Raw genomic sequence first — 21,314 nt, 5'->3', positions numbered from 1 at the left:
TTGTCAGAAAGTCTCGGCTTAAGATGTAGTGACGAGATTAGGATTCCCGCGTATATATCACTGGATGGCCGCGAGATAGTCTAGCTCTTAGACATGCACTCCTCCACAAGACGGGCGCCAGAGATCCGGCTTTGGCGGGCGTGGGCGACAACATTAGGCCTCGGCCTGGCCGTCCCGTGACATGTGTATCTGGGTCCTGTAGTCTCGAATAGGAGCCTTAAACCAGGAGCATCGAAAGGTTAGAGATCAACTAGAACTCTGCCAGTAGTGAGAAAGCGCCGATGGCGACGCAAAGTGGGACGGCAACAGCAAAATATAGCCAAAACCTCGACTGACCCGGGGCAAAGTCATCAGTCATGCTGAACAAGCTCGCGACCCACGACAGGGGCACAAAAACAAGGGCGACGATGGTCAGCCGTCTCACATTGATAGCCTCGGCGATCGACCGACGGGAGTCGATGAGCTGGAACATTGATGTCACCACCGAGACCATCCGCTCCATCGACTGGCCATACACTTCGATTTTGGTAGACAGGTGGTCCAAGTCGTTCAAGATCAAATCCCACGGACCGCGCTCCTTCTCGGCCGGGCTCCGAGCCAAACAATAAGCGACGAACCGTCTCGTGGATTGGATCTTGAACTGCGACTGGATGGCGCGGTGGCGCCATTTCTGGAGTTCAATCATGTCGTCTCTCTCGCCGCGAAGAACCAACTCGATGTCTTTGAAAGAGTATTCGTAGTGCGCCAGATACCGAGCCATGACCTGGCTATATAACATCCATTCGCCAACCACTATTCTCAGCGGGTAGTACGCCAGATCCAGAACGCTGGGTTTGGCGTGCTCGAAAGTCGGCAGACTCTCGACAAAGCAGTCCCGGAGGATTTGGACCAGGGACGTGGAGGCGGAAGGAGGATCAAGTCGATGTCTCTGAGATTGAAAGGCAGAAAACAGGATCGGCGTCCGAAAATCTTCGGTGCCATTATGGAGAGGGAATCTGCGGATGTGGCACGAAGTTGCGCCGCACGACATGTTAGAGGTTGTCGAGTCAACGAGGATCAATGCTTGTGACGAATCTCGGTCAGATGCTTGCTTGACTCTCTTTGCTTCTGAGGAGGAAGGAAGTCTCGAAAACCTTACCGATCCAAGACTGACCAAATGGTTTCACCAAAACCGAACAACAGCTCCGAGCGATGCCCAACTGGCGTCCAGAGAGTGGCGGTAGGCGCCTGACGGTGCGGTGCACATTTGCCGCCGTGTTGAAGATCCACGTAGAATTTCGAAACCCCTCTTCGGCACCGAGATCAACAATCTGCTGGAAATGGATGTTGACCCTGTCTGCTTGAGATGCAATCTGAGATGGAGCTAGGGCAACTGAGGGAGGAGCCGGGGACTTCTCGATCTCGGCGTAATTCGTCACGACGTGGTCGGCAAAGAATATTGGGTCGATGTCAAGAGCTGTCCCTAGTATCTCCACGATTAAAGGGTGAAGATCTTCAATGAGGATGATACGCCCCGGACCGGCGCTGAACGGCGTGGCAAGGATGGAGCGGAGGTCGTCCAGATACACTTGATCGAAGCTCTGGGAACCTGTCGAAACCTGGGAAGCGCAGCCCGACAAGTAAATTCGACAGGAATCTTGTTGCAGGTCGCCATTCTCTAGAAACTGTGAGAGCCCAGCCACGCACGGATTGCTCTGTTGCCGAAACCTCACAAATTCTCGGTACGTGGCAGCGGTCTCCATTTAGCTTGATGATTTCTCGCTCGTGGCCGGCGCTGGCAATCAGGCCCAGAGCCGCAATACGGTTTGTCATGTTAACATGGGTACGTATGTCGCGGTGGCGTCACAAATATGCACTCGGCCCCTGGCCTGGTGGAGGCAGAGCTTCTGCAGGACGACGAAAAGGATCTTGTTGCTGGCGTCGTGCAATCATGATAGGACACATGGTGGCTGAGTAATCGCGGATTGGAATGGTGCCCCAAGGTGTCCAGAGGCTCAACACCGAGGTACTAACAACAGTTATCGCCAATGGTAAATCGCACGCCTCGATGCTTCTCTAATGTCAAAAAGGACTAGCGAATACGTAGGCATGCGCCCCAAAGTTGGGTCAAGGACCCCCCAAGTTGGATGACAGGTCATTAGGAAGGCGCACTTGTCTTTCCCCCCCGGTTCGTTACAGGGAAATTCTGGCTGGCATTCGAAGCCAGGGTGGACACCACTTTGGGGCACATCATCGTATAGTATTATGCCCCCAAATGAGTTCTTGATCTCTGTCGCCGCAAATTTCGAGCGTCGTCAGCCAAGAAGCCCACTGTCTGACTACGTCCATGAGCTCTCTCGCCCACAAAACACGTTAAATCCCCCATCAATATCTTCGATATGGAATCCCGCGCAATCGAAACAGGGACAGGAGCGCAGCTGGCCGATCAAACAGAAGGTCCTGTGATCAACAAATTTCTAGAAGAGTACACGAGGGGGGGATACTTGGCCTACGGAAAGCTGACCCGACTCGCCAAAACAATCGTGAGGGACGAGCTGAGTCGGCGCAATATTAAGCATGAGCTCTTCGACCGGGGAAGCGAGGGTTGGGACGGAGGAGGGGCAAAAACACCGAATTCAGCCAGACGAACCATCCTCCGACGGCAGGCTGAGCGCACCCAGAGGTACGAGAAAGTCGAGGAAATCGAGAGGGATATGCACGATCTCGCCGGTATTCGGATTGCACTTTACTATCCCAACGATTTTTCAAAAGTCGAAGAGATGATCACCGAGCGGTTTGAAGAAGTGAAGGCGGTCCAGGACTGGCCGGACTCGGAATTTGGACCACATCGCTATCCGAGTCTTGACGCAGACCCTTCTGCACGAACCGACATCTCTGGACGCAAAAGCAGATTCTTAGGATACTTTGCTCGTCATTACCGAGTTCAGCTGAAGCCGAAAGATGATGATGATGATGGCCAATCGGCTGTGAAAGATAGGGTGCTGGAGATTCAGCTCATGTCGCTGCTTATGCATACCTGGTCGAAGATGCACCACGAACTGATCTACAAGCCGCAGGAAGGACTCCCGCAAGTCGACGAAGATGACGAGCGCCTTGTCGATGTTTCCAATGGAATCATCATTGCGGGAGAGCAGCTCTTACGGCACATCCAGATCAGCCTCGATAGGAAGAAGGCGCGGGGATCTCTCCCATTCGAGAACGAGGAAGATTTTCTAAGCTACCTGCGGCAATGGCGTAGGAAGAGGGGATTCATGCACTCATATAAGCAGTACCTTATGACGACCAGTGGTTATAACATGGACGGGATTCTCTATCGCTCACTTCGTGCGTATGGACTAAATACCCGCGAGAAGGTCAATTGGCTACTTGAAGAGGATGACAGCCGCACTCGTGAAAGCGGACATCTTCTTATCACCTTGGCCAACTCGGCATGGTTTGAAAACCTCGAAGCCTCGACGCTGCGGCTTCCGAAGTCGAACAGAGGCAGTCCGTCCAGGCGTCACCAAACGCTCGACCGAGATAAAGCGACACGACTAGTGCGCTACTATGCATGGCTCATCAGTAGTGCCCTGAGGTGGCAGAATCAACCGGCAATGGTCTTCGATGAATATGCGCCAAACAACGATAGCCTCCCTTCTGGGGAGGATTTCCTCCAGATCCTCCATCCGAAGAGTCAGGCACTACTCAAGGCAGACACTGTTGCATGTTTGCGCAACTATTGCGAGCATCTGTTCGTTCCGAGTCAATCTGATTGGATGTTGAGTCTCGCTTTGTCCAGGCTGACGTGGTATCCTATCCCACCTGGGCTTGAAAAGAACGAAGACCGGCCCAGCACATCCAATACTCGGGATGAGAGCGAGTTCACCATATGTCCCAAATATTTTGTCGATATACTTGATCGAATGACACATGATCCAACGACACATGATCCAACGACACATGGTCCAACGACACATGATCCAACGACACATGGTCCAACGACACATGGTCCAACGACACATGATCCAACGACACATGATCCAACGACACATGATCCAACGATGCATGGTCGATCGATATTTGATCGAACGAAACCCCATGCGCTTGAGACAGTGCTTTTGCCACTGGACAGCGTCGAAACGGAGGCTGGAGAATGCAAGTGGAGAGAATATGAGCCGCAGGGGAAGGCACAGCGCGCTTGCATCGTAGGCTTGGAACGCGTGAGGGACTACCTGGACCGTCCTAATGTTATGTGAGATGCTCAACGAGGCTGCCTTTAGACAACACGGCGACCTCGCTGTCGGTCTAAACCTGACTTTCAGCCTCGGGTAGGACATTCATTACGTCCCTTCGGCGCCAGTGCAATTGCTTCCCGCGACAAGTGTATTGCCTCGGCCAGCATCATTCTCTTCTTCTTCTAGTAACCGATTCAAGGCTGGAGCCCGGGCTTGTCCGTGACAGTATTGTAGTGGTGTCGTAATTCGAACCCAGTGACGACAATTTTCCCCTTGTCCGTAGCACACCAGACTATTTCAAATTGGGAGGGAGCGGTCGATAAGAGAGTCAGTGGTCGATCAAGCCATTTAAACGACCGAGATATACAAAGGCTACATCGTGAATCACTCCAGCACCACGTTATTGGTGTACAAGCTATCATTCTCAACCTCCTTCAGCCACAGCCCCCACGGCCGGTCCGAGGTCGCACCGATCGAAACCTCGCAGTCCCGCGCTTGCTGGGCGGTCAGGGGCTCAAAGGCACTTGTCTCCCCGTTGCTACCGCCAGAACCGCCGCCGCCGGTCCACGCTCTGGCCTCGTCGCCCGGCAGGCCGGCAAAGGCGCCTCGGAGCAGCGTCGCCGTCGTCTGCGCCTTGGCGTTGGACTGCGTGAAGATGGCTTGGAAGACCGCCGTCTGGATATCGGCCGCGGCGGTGGTGAAGCCGTGGCGCCGCATCAGCACGACGGTGTAATCGGGCGTGGTGGCGGACGCGTTTGTCGCCGAGACAAACGTCCTGGCCAGATCTTGGCCGAGCTTCGGCGTGCGGATCAGCAGGTCGTGCGGCTCGGTGGCGTTGTAGGACTCCTCGACGTCGTACAGCGGGGCGGGCCCCGGTCCGAGGAAGCCCGCCATGTGGTACACGGCGCGCAGCGGGACTCCGGCGATGGCGTACGGCAGCACGTCCTCGCTGTGGCTGTGGATCACGCACCCGACGTCCGGAAACCGCCTGTACATCTCCCCGTGGATGTACCGCTCGATGTACCCCCTGGGCGCGTCCGGGTCGACGGCCATCGAGTCGTTCACGCGATACTGCACGAGGTCGCTGGCGTTGCTGACCAGCGCGGGCGCTATGTTGGCGGACATGAGGTACGTCGACGCGTCGAGCGGGTGCCGCGCAGAAATGTGCCCGTAGGCGTCGAGCACCGACGTGAAATGCAAGATGTGGTTCGCCGAGATGAGATCGCGCTGGATCTGGTCGGACGACATGGTACTTGTCATTCGTTCATTCATTCAAATGTCTAGATTACTTGAGGCAGTCACAACGAACATGCCAGCGATTACTTACTTGAGTGAGGTTCACCATCTTGGGGCACTTGTTTTGAATTGTAGGAGGAGGGAGACACTGAAGACCTTGCCTGTTTGTTATGCTGCTCGGAGACGAGGTAGAAAAGCAGAAAGCTCCAACGTCCAAATCCGACACAGGCAGGGAGGAGAAATGGTCCAGGTTTAAACAAACATACAGGTTTCTCTCTATTCGTCCCCGCATCTTCCCTGGTCCCTCTCCCTCTCCATTCGCCAATATGGACAAATTTGGGAAATGATATGCTGACCCATGCACAATGTCACTGCTTGGCGGTGTGACGCGGGTGGCTTCCTCGGCAAGTGTTCTGGGATATATAGCCTGGCCAAGGCTGACAAGCATCGGCAAATGCTGTACCCTGCGCGAAAGTCCGAACACAGTTCCTTCGTTCTGAAGATGATATTTGCAGAGGTTGAGCATCGGATGTATTTTCACATCACCGCTAAGTGGCGATTGTCTTGAACGTGTGCGGTTGCGGTTGTCTGTCGGATGACAAAGTGCAGGCGACATATCGCAGAAGCTCGACACCCAGATTTTGAAGGTCCGTGCTGGATGACAGCCAGCAGCATGGGAGCAGTATCTACAAAGATAACCAGTGGATCAGTCATGCAATGGTAGTTCCCTGGATGGTCGAAGACTTCGCCAAGTCGACATTTAGATTGGCCTTCTCGGTGACGAAAGGTGTGATATCCAGTAGTTCGCAGGTGCACAGGAGTACAAGAGTGCATCTTGTGAGTGCATCCTGAGCCGCTCCAGATGCAAATTGGTGAGAACCTGGTCAAGTCGCAGCAAAGTCCAGAGAGCCTCACGAAACCTTGGTGTCGTCAACCTCCATAGCCCCGAGTTCCCGCACCGTCGACGTGCTCTTGTCAAATACTGCCCTCAACCCGATTCTGAACTCCGACATGCGCACACCCAGGATCTTCAAGATGGACGTCTGTCGTGAGTCGAGCGTATCCCCCTCCTTGCAGACAAGGTACCCCTCTTCCTCGTCCATCGACCCATCCGGGTGCTCTTCCAACACGACCTTGCCCTTGACGAGACGAGTGGGTATCCCTAGTTTTCGAAGCGTCGGTTCGATCTGGACGGGCAGGGGATCATCCTCACCGCCTTCGACGCCGTACTGAGTATGAATCTCCCCGGGGGGTATCCTGACGTCCCGGGTGGCGACGTTGCCACTCCTGGCAAAGTCCTGATTCAACCAATCTGCAAAATATTCTTCAATCTTCTCGGGTTCTTGATCTGTGAAGAGCAGCCCGACCTCCCCCTTGACATACGGAGCCAGCGCACGCACCCCGGGCACGCACTCAGTCTCCTCCGTCTGTCCCAGTCCCACCATCAAGACCTTGGTCTTCCCCATCATGATCCTCGAGTCACCAAAGTCCGCTCTGACCTGCTTCAGGAAGTTGTTGCGGGTGTTTTGGACGTCAAACACCCAGATGTACGAGTACTTTTCGGCGGCGTCCTGCACATTTGCAGCGAGTCGGCGGACCAGCTCTTTTCTGTTTTTCCGCACCTTGGACGTCGGGACGACTCTGTTGCGCTTCGACGGAGGCATGGCGGAGGATATGGGATCGACAGGCCGGTGAGAGAGGGTTAGAACTCGAGAGATATTGCTGGTGTGGTGGTCCGACGTCTGGGTTTCCACTGCGCTTGGGAAAAAAAACATGAAATAATTTTCGATTCGAAAATTATTGGGTAGAAGGAAAGTGAGCCGAGAACTCACTAACCTCTTTTGGTTAAATCGCCTTGCGCGCTTGCCATATGGACAAATCCACCTGGTGCCACTGATAATAGACTTTCGCAATCTCCTTGTCCACCCACCTTAATGTTCTTTAAATTAACGAGGGCTCTTCAATGACTTTAGAGCCATCTACCTACGAGTACCGAGTTGCGTGGAACACAAATGACCAAGGTCATCCGAGTTTTATACGGACTCGGCTTTTTCTCCCCCAAAAAACCGACGTTAATATCGCAGCGGATGTCTGTGTATAGATTTCTGCACAGGTAGAATTTGGTCAAAGATCTGGGGATCGACGTTGGCTATCTAGGTATATACATCTCGCCGTTTCATATACACAGCCAGTGGCTGGAGGGGACATAACAGACCGCTAGCGGAAATCCGCACGACCTCTCTCCTCCCCGCCCTTACTAACATGTTCATTCCTGCGCCTTGACAAAATCGATGACGGCGACGTTCGGACCGGGCCAGTGCTTCCGCGCGCGCAGGAACCACAAGGCGATGGCGAAGAAAAACACAAACAGGAAGATGGGTCCCGCGTAGTTCATGTTCGAGGCCGTCACGGGTAGCGTGCTCGGAATCGGCAGGAACACCATGATGTACAGCGTGTAGACGAGCGCGAAGCTGTTGATGTAGACTCCGTACCGGCCCAAGTTCCATCCGCCCAGCTCTAGAGGTTTGCCTCCGTGCGACGATGTCCACCGCGCCAACAACATTGCTGATATGGCAGTGCCGTACGAAAAGTATAATGCTAGCGAGGACAGTGCCGTGATGGCTCCAAAGGCGGTTGTGGAGCCGATGTTGAGGAGCGACAGCAGCATGACAACGACAAGCGAGAGCCAGATCGATCGTATTGGCACGTGGTGGGTCGAGTCCACAAGCGCAAACCATCGGGGTAAGCCACCATCCCGGGACCAAGCCCAAGTCAGTCGCGACACCGAGGCGATGGACGCAATGTTGACACAGAACGAAATGACAAAAAGTCCGCAGACCATCGCGGTGGTCGCTTTGACAGATCCAGTAACGCGGAGGAGGATGGTGATGATGGGGAAACCAGAGTTGAGCACTTCGTCGATGGGTCCCATGGCACTGAGGATGGCAATCACCATGGCGTATGCAAGGACACCGTTCAAGGCGATCGACCAGAATGTTGCTCGTGGCACCGCCTGAGGAGCCTTCTTTGTTTCCTCACTGAGATGGCACGAGTCGTCAAATCCAGTGAAACTCCACGCACAGGTGAGCATACCCAGATTCCACGCAATATACGTGTCCGTCCAGCCTGAGGATATGGACCGTTCCAAGAAGATGAACTCGGCGCTGTGGCGGCTGCCCATGACAACCAACACAACCAGAAACAGGACAAACAGACAGACGTGCAATATTCCCGCCACAAGCTCAAGCCAGGGCACCACAGCAAAGGTCGTGCCAAAAGAATTGATCAGACCCTGGACAAGCAGGATGGCGATCATGATCAGCGTGATGTGCCAGGTCTCGGGGACGTAGCTGGGATGATTGAGCATCGCCAACTGCTGCAGAATGATGGCGGTAATATTTGCGATGCCGGCGAGCAAAGAAACCCATCCAAACCACGTCATCCAGCCCTGCATCCAGGTGATGAATCTTTTCATGTTCGACGGCGCGAGGTTGTATGTCCAGTGGTACTGGGCGCCTGCAATAGGAATTGTTGATGCCATCTCGGCGATGGATGCTGCTTGTGCGATGGCCCCAAAATAGACAATCACGACGCTCCAGGCAAACGTCTGCGGACCTCCGTTGTAAAGAGCAAAAAACATATTCCTGTCGCTGGTCAGCTTTTACCCACGCGATTAATCTGCTTATACGAGGACACTCACGTATTCATTCCTTCCCACGTGCTCATAAAGGTCAAAGAAAAGGCAAAGATCTGAGAGAAGCTGAACAACCTCCGAACTCTTGTCACGCTCTCGATCGTTTGTCCATTTCCGCCCACGTTCGAGGCTGCGCCATAACCTGATTCCGCATGATCACTGGTTTTATGGTTTGCAAAACGATTGACCGTCAACTGCACATCTTTGTCCACTTTATGCAGTTCGTAAGCTTCGCTGTGGTCGGACATGGTAGGTATATTTCCCAAAGGTTAGTTTGGGGAAAAGATATATCGTGGGACAGGTCTTGATTGGGAAACAAGAGCTGGGATGAGGAATCAGAGAAATGACCTTTTACAAGGCTGAAGAAGGAAGAGAGAGGGAGAGAGGGAAAAGAGAGAGAGAGAGAAAGAGAAAAACGTGCACAGAAAGGGTCGTGGAGAAGAGCGTGGTTAGTCCCATGTGTTCGAGGCCGACTCTATCGAGGTCAACAATGGGCCATTTCTCTTAGCGAACCCTCTAGTCTTTGACGAACAGGAACTCAGCCCAGCAGCGGCGGCGATAGCCTGGCCCATCGGGAGCGGCGTCCTCCCGGCTGCACGTTGTCAATGGGTGATACACATCCCGCCCCAGTGGATGTTTGGACGGCGTGGACGAAGCAGCTATCCAGCCAACGGCAAACATGGGTTTTTTTTGTCAAAGGAGATGCATTGCCGAGCAGGGTTCGTCCTTGCCACAATTGATGCACCTAGACGAATACTTAAACGTGTGATTACAGGGGGTTGGAAGTTTCGGATGGGAGGATTGCCAGGCGAAGATGTTGGGGCGGGGACAAAGGGTAGGATCTTCAAATGACGGACGGAAATTTGCTCATTTAATGTGGTGATCATGTGCGATATGGATAGAATGACGGTCAAATGACACTTCTCCATATCGCCATCCATTGACGGACACATTGACCGATTCGAGGGATTGTCTTCAGCCTCCCCAGCGACCGATATTCCTTGGTCGATTCTTGGTGTAGCGAAAGTCCAAGCCTCAACCCTCACCCATGTTTCTTACTGGTAGCGGGGAACCCGCTTCCGACTTTACAAGACTTCTAGCTAAGTGCCAAACTTGCAGGGCTCTTGTCTCCCACCCTGGCTCTTGTGTAGATCCTTCTGTTCTGGGCTGCCTTGCCTTGCTCATTTTGGTTGGAGTTTTCCGGTAATTGGCCTGAGATCATCTCCATGGATTATGAGAGGACACACAGACGCAACAATCTGTTGAACACGCCACGTTCTCAGCAGTTCCAAGCTCCCCAGATCGCCTTTTGTCCTGAGGAAGGATGGGACATGCTCAATCTCGGAGGACAATGGAGGAAAAAAAAAGCATTCCCAGAAGAAGATACATGATCCAAACGTGAACAAAGTACTTTATTTCGTGTTGCTTGTCTCTGGGGAAGCCTAGTAGTTGGATTGTGGCGGCTGGGCTGCTGGTCCCCTGGACAAACGCAGACATGCTCGGCTTCATCCCCCTGCAAACACGAGCCGTGGTGGAATCCTGATACCACAGGGCAGCCTCAGGAGCGGCATGCTGGTTGGGGGGAGCCCCAATTCGGATCAAGTATAGCCATAGGACAGCTTAGCCAGGTGGCCAGCCATGCAAAGCCTGGCCAGGTCGATCACCACCACCTTGCCCTGCTTATTGTCGGGGAATAAACAGACGCCAGATGCCCACTGTCTGCGTGCCTTTGTCAACTCTGGGGTTTCTTTCTTGATACTGTTCGATCCTCGTCTCTGCGCTTCGTCCACACCCTACCACGGCAGCAGTCAGGATGGCGGATCAAGAGTCTCCTGCTTTCTTTCAGATCTCCCCCGACAACCATGCGCCGTGGGTTGTGGTGACGGCCACGGTGTTTCTGATATACTCGATTATGGCCGTCGTGTCCAAGGTCGTGTCCAAGCTTCACCTCACGTTTATGAAAATATACGACTGGCTGATCGTCGCATCGACAATCACTGCACTCGTGCAAACCACCTGTGTCATCGCTGCCTGCAAGCATGGCTTAGGGCAACACCATGATGCCGTGTCCTACGACCAGTTTGCCTCCTTCTCACGAGTTATGTTGTGACCATGTCTTTCCTCCCTCTCCCGTAGAGGATGGATCTGCTGACAGAGGTACAGTATACATACGCAGCCCAGATGCTTTTCGTCATCACCTGCTGCTTCGCAAAAGCATCCGTCGTCTCTTTTGTCATGGCGATAGCGCCACAGCGACGAATTCAACGCTCTTGTTACGCCCTGCTGGCTATCATCTCTGGCTGGACAGTCTCCGGGGTCTTTGCCATCGCCTTTCAGTGCAAACTACCACAGCCGTGGATATTCGAGGACGGAAAATGCATCGATCAGGAGGCGCTCTCGCTCTTCCTAGGGATCGTGAACATCCTGACAGACCTGGCCCTGGTCGCCATCCCGTCGGCCATGATGTGGTGGGTGCAGACAAACACGACCAGAAAATGGCAGGTCGTGACCTTGTTCGCCTCTCGAATCATGTATGTGCCAAAAAAATGTTCCCAGAACTTTGAAAAGAACGTCGCACTGATATGTCAAGACAGTGTCCCCATTTTCATCATCGTCCAGCTTGTCGAGTATCGCAAATTGTACGAATCCGACGACAGGAGCTGGAACATGGTCGGCCCGGCCATCTGGAGCCAACTGGTGATGAACCTGTCTATCCTCACGGCGTGCATCCCGAGTTTGAAAACAGTCCTCGACATGTTCAAATCCGGCACCTCGTTCTTCACCGTCCCTGCCCAGTACCAGACGACCGTCGACAACAGCTCTCAGGGGCTCCGATCTAAGATTGCCACGGCCGTCACGCAGCGTTTCACAATGAAGCGGACGGCCAATAGGAGCCAGAACAACACCACCGCCTCGTCGAGAGAGTGGCCTACAAAACAGATGAAAGCGGTCAGTGGGCAACATTCCGCACAAGTCTCGAGTAATGTCCGGAGCCACTCTGACATGAAGGACGTTCCTGTACGCAGTGAGAGCCAGAGGAGCCTGACAGAAAATGCCATCATGAGGACTGTAGCATACGAGGTCGGGTACGAGGACATGATGGCCGCACACAATGCTGCCGGGTCGGATGGGCAATCTCGAATTTCCATCAACAGCGAGGCTCAGCATTCTTACTAGACCCACAGCGCAGAGTTTCGGCGCCTCCCGTTGGCCTTGGAAGGGGAATATCGGGCCCCCCGAAGAGCCTATTGCTACCTACTATCAGTTCGATCGCTGGATAAAAGTATGGCATAGCATGGAGGAGGGAGATGTGACATATCTTTGCATGAATATCATTGACAGACCATGTCAACACCGTCCAAGTACCTCGTATAGGGACGACAGCCCTTGAGGGAGGAGGAGTTTTTGGCATAAAATCTCAGTCGCCCGCAGGATTCTGTGGAGGTTCTGCTAGGCGCCCACAGGCGTAGCGGACGACTTCTCGAATAGGCGAGAGCCTGAGCGATCACACGACTCGACGATCCAAGTCCATAAGTCCAAGAACGAGTACTGGCATGGGCAAGTGCAGTTTGCCCAAGCGAAAGAGGACACGGAGCTTTCCGTTTCCAACTAGCTGACGCCTCATTCAAGTAGCTAGAGGATCCCCGTTAGACGGTCTGGAGGGCCGCGGCCTGGAAAGGAGCCTAAGGAAGAGTCCGGTCGGTTAATCCTGGCTCTATATCTCCACAGTGCCGTTGCAAGTGGCAAGGACCAGTGGGTTGCAGGATAACTAGCGCACAATCCACCACCTAGTCTGAACCTGGGTGCACCTGTGCGTCAAATCGAACTCCTACTCAAGCTGTTGCGGTCAAGGTTTCATCAGGCGGTGGAGGAATCGACTTCTTCCCTTTGAAATATCCAAGGTTAGTCATGATAGAAGGGACATTTACCCATTGCAGTGCCTCGTACAGTAAATTCCTAGACATCCGCGGGTGTGTCGTTCAACAAGTCTCTCTTTGCCAACTGGTGCTGCGAGATGCTCGAGACTGCACCACTCCTCCAATCAGACCAAGCCTCATCAGAGGAAGGGGACAATGGCAGCAATGACAGCAGCATCTGCCTCGAACCAGCCACGACATGGGAAGCCGAAACACGGGCAATGATCTCCGACACAGTGCCCTTGGTCTTGACGTACATGCTGCAATACTTCTACAGCCTGGTCATCGTGTTGGTCGTCGGCCACATTGGCGAAGACGAGCTCGCTGGCGTGTCCTTGGGAGTTACAACCATGAACATTGTCGGCTTCGCCGTCTTCGAGGGCATGGCAACGAGTCTGGATACGCTGTGCGCGCAGGCCTTTGGAGCCGGCAATCGAAAAGCCGTCGGCTTGCACGTCCAGAGAATGGTCCTGTTGCTGCTCCTGGTAGCTTGTCCGATTGGTGCGCTGTGGCTCTGTTCCCCCTGGATCCTGGCCGGGATGATCCCTCAGCCACAACTGGCAACAGTGGCCGGAACGTTCCTGAGGACATCGCTTGTCGGCGTGCCTGGATACGTGGTGTTTGAAGCCGGGAAGCGGTTCCTGCAGTGCCAGGGAAACTTCACTGCGTCGTTGGCCGTGCTTTTGATCTGCACACCGATTAACCTGGTCCTCAACTGGATTCTGGTGTTCCAGCTTGGTCTAGGAGTCATGGGATCTGCGCTTGCAGCGGCCCTAAGCAACAACCTCCGAGCCCTACTGCTGGTCTTGTACGTCGCTCTCTACCTTCCGGAGACGCATCAGTGTTGGCCTGGATTTCTCCCCAAGACCACTTTCCAAAACTGGATGCCTATGATCAAGCTCGCAATCCCGGGTGCAGTTATGACACTGGGGGAGTGGTTTGCCTTTGAGCTGCTGAACTTCAGTGCTGCATACATCAAGACCGGCGACAACAAATCCGTGAGCTCGGGACCCCTGGCAGCCCAAGCGATCCTGTCGACAACTTCAGTGTTGATATGGCATATTCCTTTCTCTGGGAGCGTGGTGGCAAGCACCAGAATTGGTCACTTGATAGGGAGAGGTTCAGTCCGCGCCGCGAAATCAATGTCTAAATTCTACGCCGTCTTCTTCTCCGGAACCGCCCTGTTCGACATGACCCTAGCGTTCGCCGCTGGCAGTCTTATCGCGTGTTTCAGCACTGCAAACACATCCAGCGAGGTTCGAGAGCTTGTTGTAGGGACACTTCCATATGTCGCAATTTTTCAAATCTTTGATGCTGCGGTTTGCTGCATCCATGGCATAATGCGCGGATTGGGACGTCAGGCTATTGGCGGCTGGGCCACATTCGCCGTCAACTATTGCATCGGAGTACCCTTGGCTATGGTGCTCGCTCTGGGGCCCCCAATGCTGGGACTGCCAGGTCTTTGGTCGGGATTATCCATCGGAATGGCTGTTTTGGCGGCGGTGCAGGCAATTGTCTTGCGGATCATAGACTGGGAAAAGTGTGTAGTGGATGCCAAAGAGCGGGAAGAGATTCTGTGACGATCTGCAGAGTCTGATGCCAGAGGATTTGAAAAGTATGGCGCCTGGAATTGCATAGACATGTTCTAGATGGTCCAACTTTTGTCTCGTAACCCTCAAAATCCCTCTACAAGCTGAACATCAATTATATGATTCATAGGGTACCTCACCTAATTCAAAGCTCGCCTGTGTCGAGCTTCACATTATCACATAGATGTAGCAGATAGCTGTGTCGAATATGGATGACATAGAAACTATCAGGATAGTTGTTGGACCATTGAGCTTGATCGTGACTTTAGCTGGCACTTGGTAGCTGTCCAGAGAGCATAGACGGATGGACACCTGGTCTGATCCGGGCTTGTGTCGCCAGTCGTGGAGTTGCACTGAGGCTTGAGAAGACCTCATGCATATCTATGTTGTCAATCAGTCTCCACCACGGACGCATTTACCAATGTTGGCAACCCTCCACACAGCGGGAAATGTGTGGCTCTTGACACATTGGGGAGTTCGGGGCTGATCCTTTGTCCCACTGAAACACTCTAACTCGGCATCTTCCCGCTTGTGGCGTCGAGTGATCTTCGTATACGAATCCTCTCGGGACGCCCACTCTTGTGGAAGGACTTCCTGCACATTTGTCAGTCCTGGGATATCATTTTTTTCGCTGGGCCTGATCAGCCTCAGTATTGCCTAGCGACATGGATCTGCCTTCAACCACCACCGAGTCGTTCAATGCTTCTATCGCTGGTCACACGTTCCCGACCGAACACTGAAGGCAGAGGGCATGAGGGATGGACCACTAGGTCATCCTCGATCCGAGTCGAGATCAGCCTGTGGCCTCTTCTAAGTTTCTCCCTGACTTCTGTCATCTTCCTCTTCCTCTTCTGACAAGGACAGATTCAATGCATGGAGAGCCTCTCACTTTGCTGCGAGGTCAGAGTTCTGTTGGTGACGAGCGCTTCCACTTCCAGCCCTGTCTCTCCAGATAAGTCTTTCATCTTGGTAAACCTCGCTGAAATCGTCCATGTCTCACCGCCATCCTCTCCATCCAAAATGGTGCCCTCCTCTGAATACTCCATACCACCCGCACCGACTGTGGAGGCACAACCTGCATTGTGGCCAGCTCATGATCGCCCCGCTGTGCTCGCGGTTGCAGCACCGACCCCAGACCGATTTGTCCGTTTCGCATTTTCGATTGGGTTTCCTATAGACCCTGGGCTTGTTTGGTAACGTGTGCAAAGTGTTGACATAGTCGGCTTCTGGGGAGATGGCCTGAATGTCTTCATCGGCAGAGATGTGCGGAAACCTACAATAGCGTCAAATTCAAAGATGGCATCTCCAAGATCAGGGTGTACCTGGAGAAACACCTCATCGTCAGTCACTTGTTCGTCTAGAGTCTGGTGGTGCTTGGAGAGAGCGAGGCCCATAATACGGCGGCCCGACACCATACACCCGTAGCACCATGCAATGGAGGGAGACTTGTATTGCTGTAGGCGCTCATATATCGTTGCTTCTCTGGGAAGAAACTCCGCCAAATGAGGAGAGCAATCGTACGCAGAAAAGCATGGCTTTTTCTGGTAAATCGATCCGTTGAGTTCTCCTTGGAACACGCTCAGATTGGCTAGAAGAGACTTTGGCGAAGTACAATTTCTGGTCTTGATCGGTCACGATGACGGTTGTGCGTAAGAATTACCTTCGTTCGTCGCCATGTTCCAGTACCAGCGCTCGGCGGCATCAACGAATTTCATGTCAAATGTCTCATGCTCATCACTGCAAGCGTAGTTTTGGGGGGATTGTATTTGAGCATCGGAGGGTACGAAACTAGCGGTAGGGGCACCAAGGGGCCAGGGGAGGCGAGCAGCGCCGAGTACCGCGCATTCAATTGGCAGAAATTATATGTGATGCAAGAGGCACTTGTAAGGCCAAGACTTTAGGAAGCTAGGCCAAATTAGGGGCAGGCGTCAAACTCTCAATTTCACATGCACCTACGAATAATATTCGATTCAAGCCGCTTTCACAATTCCCCGAAAATTATTGGGCACCGCTCCGCCGGAGGAGGACGCGCTGAACTGATAAAGTTACAGATCTCTCTACAATTCTCCCCTCCACAGACCCGTCAGGCGCATTCGAGACCTTCGAGACACACAACCATGGAGAACCAAACATCTCGAAGGGCTTCCCCAACACAGAATTACCTGGTAGCATACAACACCGTCTGCCTGGCCCTATGGTCCGTCATCACGCTCCGAGCCGTCTTCCTCATCCCCACACTCTTCGCACTCGGCAAGCCTCAGGGCCTTCTCGACGCCCTCTTCCCTCTCCTCAAATGGACCCAGACGATCGCCCTCCTCGAGATCCTCCATGCCACCGTGGGCCTCGTGCGAGCCAGCCCCCTCACGACGGCAATGCAAGTCGCGTCGCGGATATTGGTGGTCTGGGTTGTCCTCGACATGTTCCCACAAATCGTTGCGACGACCAACAGCTATGGCAAGTCGGTGCCGGGCTCGACGACGGGGCCGATCGCCTTTGCCGGGATCTTGATGGCCTGGGGGACCACAGAAGTCATTCGATACGGCTTCTTCGTGTGGAAGGCCGCCATCAGTGAAAGGGTCCCGACCGGCCTGACCTGGCTCCGGTATAATACTTTTTTCGTCCTGTACCCCATCGGTATCTCCAGCGAATGTCTGCTCATGTACCTCGCTTTGAAGCCAGCAGCGAAGCAGGGCCTACGGATCGATCTGCTATTGAAGGCTGTCCTCCTCATCTACGTACCGGGGAGCTATATCCTGTATACCCACATGATGGCTCAGCGACGCAAGGTCATGAAAGGCAAAGGAAAATCCGCCTGAGAGAGACACACATGTCACTGGGGGAAAACCATTGAAAAAATGATATACGGGTCTTGAGAGTATGAGGCACCAGGTGAACCCAACATCCAGACAAATTTCACGCAGAAAATCGATCAATGGCTGGTACCAGTGGTCTCCAGACCACCCCTCTGCTTCGGTGCCTTGGGAGGAAAGCAACACTTCCAGGTCACCGAGAGATGGAGGAGACCTGCGGAATATCAGAACAATGCTACAGAGCATACATACAAAGCTGTCTTGAGGAGCTGAAGGAGATGGGCTGTCCCTGATGATTGATGCGGCATATGGACCTCTACAACGAGGGTGCTTACGTCTTGGGTTATGAGAGAAAAGCAGACGTCGAATGGACGAATACAGTGTCAATGGCAGTAGCCTCAGCATTGTGCCTCACAGAGTGGTAATATTACCCAGGGTATGAGACTGCCATGGACTATTTTGTTATATTCCTCAGTTCCATACTATCAGTACCAAGGTAGAGGCCCGTTGCTTTTTCCTTGCCGTGCCGTTCGTAGCGCTTCGTAAAGAACGTGCCATGTTGTTCCCATACTGAACCCTTTTCCCTGCCCATTTGAGGCTCTGTTGAAGATGCGGTCCACCCATACCAGCAACCTGACCCTACCGCCCTTCCGCTCGACCCCATGCCCCTCCCTCAGAGACCATCAGTTGTCTCCGCGCCCTGGCTGCCTGACTCCCAATAATAATCCGTGCGATGGTGACGGAACCCTAACGATCCCCCCACCATTCCATGCGGTGAGTCCGAGGTATGACCTCTCGCTTCTGACGTCGTCGAGCGCTTCGTCGCTGAAGTTTGCAGGCTGCCATGGCCTACTTTGTCTTATTCCTCAGTTTCATACCATCCTCAATAAGGCGGATGATCCATATGCGAATACGGATTTACCGTGGCTCCAGCCATCATGGCTTCCACACCTGGCAATTGTAGCACCCAAGTAGGTAATCCTGGAACAAAGCTCTCCGAAGAGGGTTCTTCCTCTCCAGCAAGTTGTTCAATGTCCCTTTTGCCCATCTGCCAGTGCATGTATTCCACAATTTGCCAAGGCTTATTCAAGACTTGACCGATTTCCTCCCAAAATGCCTGCTTCTTCCTATATGGACGAGTTAGGTCTGTTGAACTGGTAGCCTAAATAGCTCAGGACTAACATACTGTTCATATGCCTTTGCGAGCTGAATGTTTAATTCTTCATCAGTAATGCCTGTTGGCGTGCCCAAAGTTGTGCCTTTACAGGTTGTACTCTAGAAGGTTATGTTAACATCGAGAGATCGAGAGACGTATCGTTGAGCGTATTGGGGATGCTTCAATAGGGGTTTTGTTGGCTGGGGCGTTTGGCAGCAGAGGATACCCATTTCCTCGTACTCGAAGACGTACCTTTGTCCGAACACGAAGACCTCTTCTAGTGCTTCTTCTTATCCAGGAGGGTCTTCCTCCTTCTTCGTCGCGGTCGTGCAAACAATCTGATTGGCGCAAATATGGTGGCATCTCATTCTTGTCTCATCATCTACCTCCATGCTCTGCCACCTTGATCTCATGTTTGTTGGCTCCTGTGTAGATGGGATTTTTGCGCGATCCGACCAATCTCCATCTTTTCCGTACTCGTGCCAAAATGTATCTGTGAAGGGATACGTTTGACAGGCTGTTGATCCGCGGACTCGGCGGGCGTCTCCTGATCTGACTGCTTGCGGTACAGTACGCGGTCTGTGGGACTGGTGCTCGGCTGAACTCTTTGTATCCAAAGAGTCGGTGTTGGTGTGCATGAACATGGGCTGACTCCTTCTCAACAGCGACATGTATTCAGCCGGGTTCTTGGAAGAGACTGACCGCACTAACTTGCAACGTCTGGTCTGGAAACAAGGCTCCTGCTGGCCGACCTCGAGCACTCTTCAAACACTGCAATAGACAAAAGTATGAATCAATACCTCGAGTGCGCAGTAGTGGAGGATGTTGACAAATCGCAGCACCAGACACCGCCCGCCGGCTACTCAAGCACTCTCAACGGCAGTTGAGGGCCTTTCCTTTTTGCCCGCATTCTCCTCTGACAGAAGAAACAGGATTTTGGGGCAGTGCAAGGCCTTCAGATTCAAGGATGTTGGCTGAAGTTTGTGTAAGGTCTGCCTTCCCTCAAGGACACCCAGAGCAGCATCCTGCGACGTTTACTTACTAAAGCCTTCCTCACAGCTACGTACCTATTCAACGCTCTGCTAGAGTCCGCTGAAACCAAATGGGGAACATCCGATCCATCGTTCGACATGGCCGTACCTAAGTAGACAGGGCTTGCTCCAACCCAAGGTACCGTGTTAGCAATGTTGGAGGGGGAGTTGAAAGAAGGTCCCGGGCAAAGAGCAGCTTGACACACACGCCAGGAAGGTCCTAGCCACTCTCACCAGGTCGCAAGTGCAGAGGTTCGCAGGATCAATCGGCACGCTGATGCACAAATCAACCTGAAAGAGGCGATACCCCCGTCCCTGTTCGAATGCGGACTCCTGGCTTCCCATTCAGGGACAAGCCACAGCTTTGGGGATGTTTCTCACCGACGAAGAAAGGTCGCGGCTCTTCGGCTCGGGAAGCACTCCACGAGAAGCTTGATCCTTTCTTTGGAGGGAACGGAGTTCTCTCGCATCGTGCCCTTGACCGTAAGACTGCGCCACTAACATAGCAAGGAACTAGTAGGCGGATGGAGGTCGTAAGGGCAGGGCACTGGCCATGGCGGTGGGAGAAGTACATAGTGGGGAAGGTGGTGGTGGCTACTTAGTTATTGCTACCGCGACCGAAGAACCAAAGCTTTCAATCGTTGTGCACTTCAACAATTTGTCAAGAAACCGTTTCTCCGTCTTCAAGTGCCGACACTTGTACCATGGCGGAAAGTACTACATAGTCTCCAGGCACTAACAAGCGTACCTGGCAGAGCACCAGCGCCAAAAGATGCGTATTACTTCAGCTGACGGGATATATCCACCTCCCCCACATCAACCACCACCACCAAGAAACTCGTACTCGGTACACCGCCCGGAACGACCTAAGTACCTTCGGAGCGAGGTGTGTGCCACTTGTGCAAGCAGATCATCATCCCCACAGACTTCCTCAACGGGCTACATCACACTTGGTTGTGTGACCATGTGGACCACAACGGAGAACTGGTAGTTATGAGGTCTCACGACACCAAGGCAAGGAAATCAGTAAACTCACTCTCCAACTCCACATTTATCCGTCCAGGGGTCAAACACTACATACGGTACAAGTGTGTAAGTACTCGGTAGACAAGTACTGGTACGAGTAGGTACTCTAGATAACCTAGGTGGGTAGATAGATAGTGACGATGAGAGGAGCCAAGCACCCCCAAGCACCCCAAGCTACTGTATCGACACATAAGCATAAGATGGGCACCTACCCGCAAGTAGGTCCTTGATCCCTTCGACAGTGTGGGGGGGCCGACAACGGGTTTTTCAAAAGTTTATCAAGGTATGTACCGAGTATGTAAGACCAAGCAGAGGGCCACTGAGGGGTGCTCCAGTAGGCCTGAGCGGACGTCCGACTGTCCTGATCGTCCTGACCTTTAGCAGTGAAAGGATTACTACTACATACCTCCGCACTGGTATGAGTAGAATCGTTTGAATCCGAGATTGAACGAAGGCGCGAAAGCAGCGAGGATATAAAAGTCCGAAAACACCGATGAATATGACCGACAACAAGGCAATGCCCAAGGCAGCAAGGTAGCAAGGTAGTTAGTCGCGGACAAACTTCTCGGATTCGGGGTTTGGAATTCCCATGTTTGGGTTGACCATGTACCGAGAACATATTGCCTAACTCGTACCTTCAT

The 21,314-nt window shown here is 53.1% G+C and overlaps 8 protein-coding genes across 8 annotated transcripts; 4 read left to right on the top strand and 4 right to left on the bottom strand.

Annotated features, from left to right (window-relative positions):
* Nucleotides 1-250: 250 nt before the first annotated feature.
* On the bottom strand, nt 251-1,812 carry AYO21_08476 (hypothetical protein; the record flags this gene model as incomplete). The annotated part of the gene is made up of 3 exons (XM_022658419.1): nt 251-1,107; nt 1,154-1,664; nt 1,726-1,812. 3 exons carry the CDS (start codon nt 1,810-1,812, stop codon nt 251-253), a joined length of 1,455 nt encoding a protein of 484 aa, XP_022509243.1.
* Nucleotides 1,813-2,378: 566 nt separating this feature from the next.
* Nucleotides 2,379-4,235, top strand: AYO21_08475 (hypothetical protein; the record flags this gene model as incomplete). Its single annotated transcript, XM_022658418.1, has 1 exon — nt 2,379-4,235. The coding sequence occupies one exon, from the start codon at nt 2,379-2,381 to the stop codon at nt 4,233-4,235; it is 1,857 nt and encodes a 618-aa protein (XP_022509242.1).
* A 363-nt stretch (nt 4,236-4,598) lies between these two features.
* AYO21_08474 (hypothetical protein) lies at nt 4,599-5,462 on the bottom strand (the record flags this gene model as incomplete). Its single annotated transcript, XM_022658417.1, has 1 exon — nt 4,599-5,462. One exon carries the CDS (start codon nt 5,460-5,462, stop codon nt 4,599-4,601), a length of 864 nt encoding a protein of 287 aa, XP_022509241.1.
* Nucleotides 5,463-6,361: 899 nt separating this feature from the next.
* On the bottom strand, nt 6,362-7,114 carry AYO21_08473 (hypothetical protein; the record flags this gene model as incomplete). Its single annotated transcript, XM_022658416.1, has 1 exon — nt 6,362-7,114. One exon carries the CDS (start codon nt 7,112-7,114, stop codon nt 6,362-6,364), a length of 753 nt encoding a protein of 250 aa, XP_022509240.1.
* A 602-nt stretch (nt 7,115-7,716) lies between these two features.
* AYO21_08472 (hypothetical protein) lies at nt 7,717-9,392 on the bottom strand (the record flags this gene model as incomplete). The annotated part of the gene is made up of 2 exons (XM_022658415.1): nt 7,717-9,094; nt 9,151-9,392. The coding sequence occupies 2 exons, from the start codon at nt 9,390-9,392 to the stop codon at nt 7,717-7,719; spliced, it is 1,620 nt and encodes a 539-aa protein (XP_022509239.1).
* Nucleotides 9,393-10,957: 1,565 nt separating this feature from the next.
* AYO21_08471 (hypothetical protein) lies at nt 10,958-12,321 on the top strand (the record flags this gene model as incomplete). The annotated part of the gene is made up of 3 exons (XM_022658414.1): nt 10,958-11,242; nt 11,308-11,675; nt 11,739-12,321. 3 exons carry the CDS (start codon nt 10,958-10,960, stop codon nt 12,319-12,321), a joined length of 1,236 nt encoding a protein of 411 aa, XP_022509238.1.
* Nucleotides 12,322-13,159: 838 nt separating this feature from the next.
* On the top strand, nt 13,160-14,641 carry AYO21_08470 (hypothetical protein; the record flags this gene model as incomplete). Its single annotated transcript, XM_022658413.1, has 1 exon — nt 13,160-14,641. The coding sequence occupies one exon, from the start codon at nt 13,160-13,162 to the stop codon at nt 14,639-14,641; it is 1,482 nt and encodes a 493-aa protein (XP_022509237.1).
* Nucleotides 14,642-16,767: 2,126 nt separating this feature from the next.
* Nucleotides 16,768-17,466, top strand: AYO21_08469 (hypothetical protein; the record flags this gene model as incomplete). The annotated part of the gene is made up of 1 exon (XM_022658412.1): nt 16,768-17,466. The coding sequence occupies one exon, from the start codon at nt 16,768-16,770 to the stop codon at nt 17,464-17,466; it is 699 nt and encodes a 232-aa protein (XP_022509236.1).
* Between the last annotated feature and the right edge of the window lie 3,848 nt (nt 17,467-21,314).

The sequence above is a fragment of the Fonsecaea monophora genome, assembly GCF_001642475.1.
Source record: "Fonsecaea monophora strain CBS 269.37 chromosome Unknown Scaff74, whole genome shotgun sequence".
Classification (NCBI taxonomy): domain Eukaryota; kingdom Fungi; phylum Ascomycota; class Eurotiomycetes; order Chaetothyriales; family Herpotrichiellaceae; genus Fonsecaea; species Fonsecaea monophora.
This window is presented reverse-complemented; position numbering and strand designations above follow the sequence as displayed.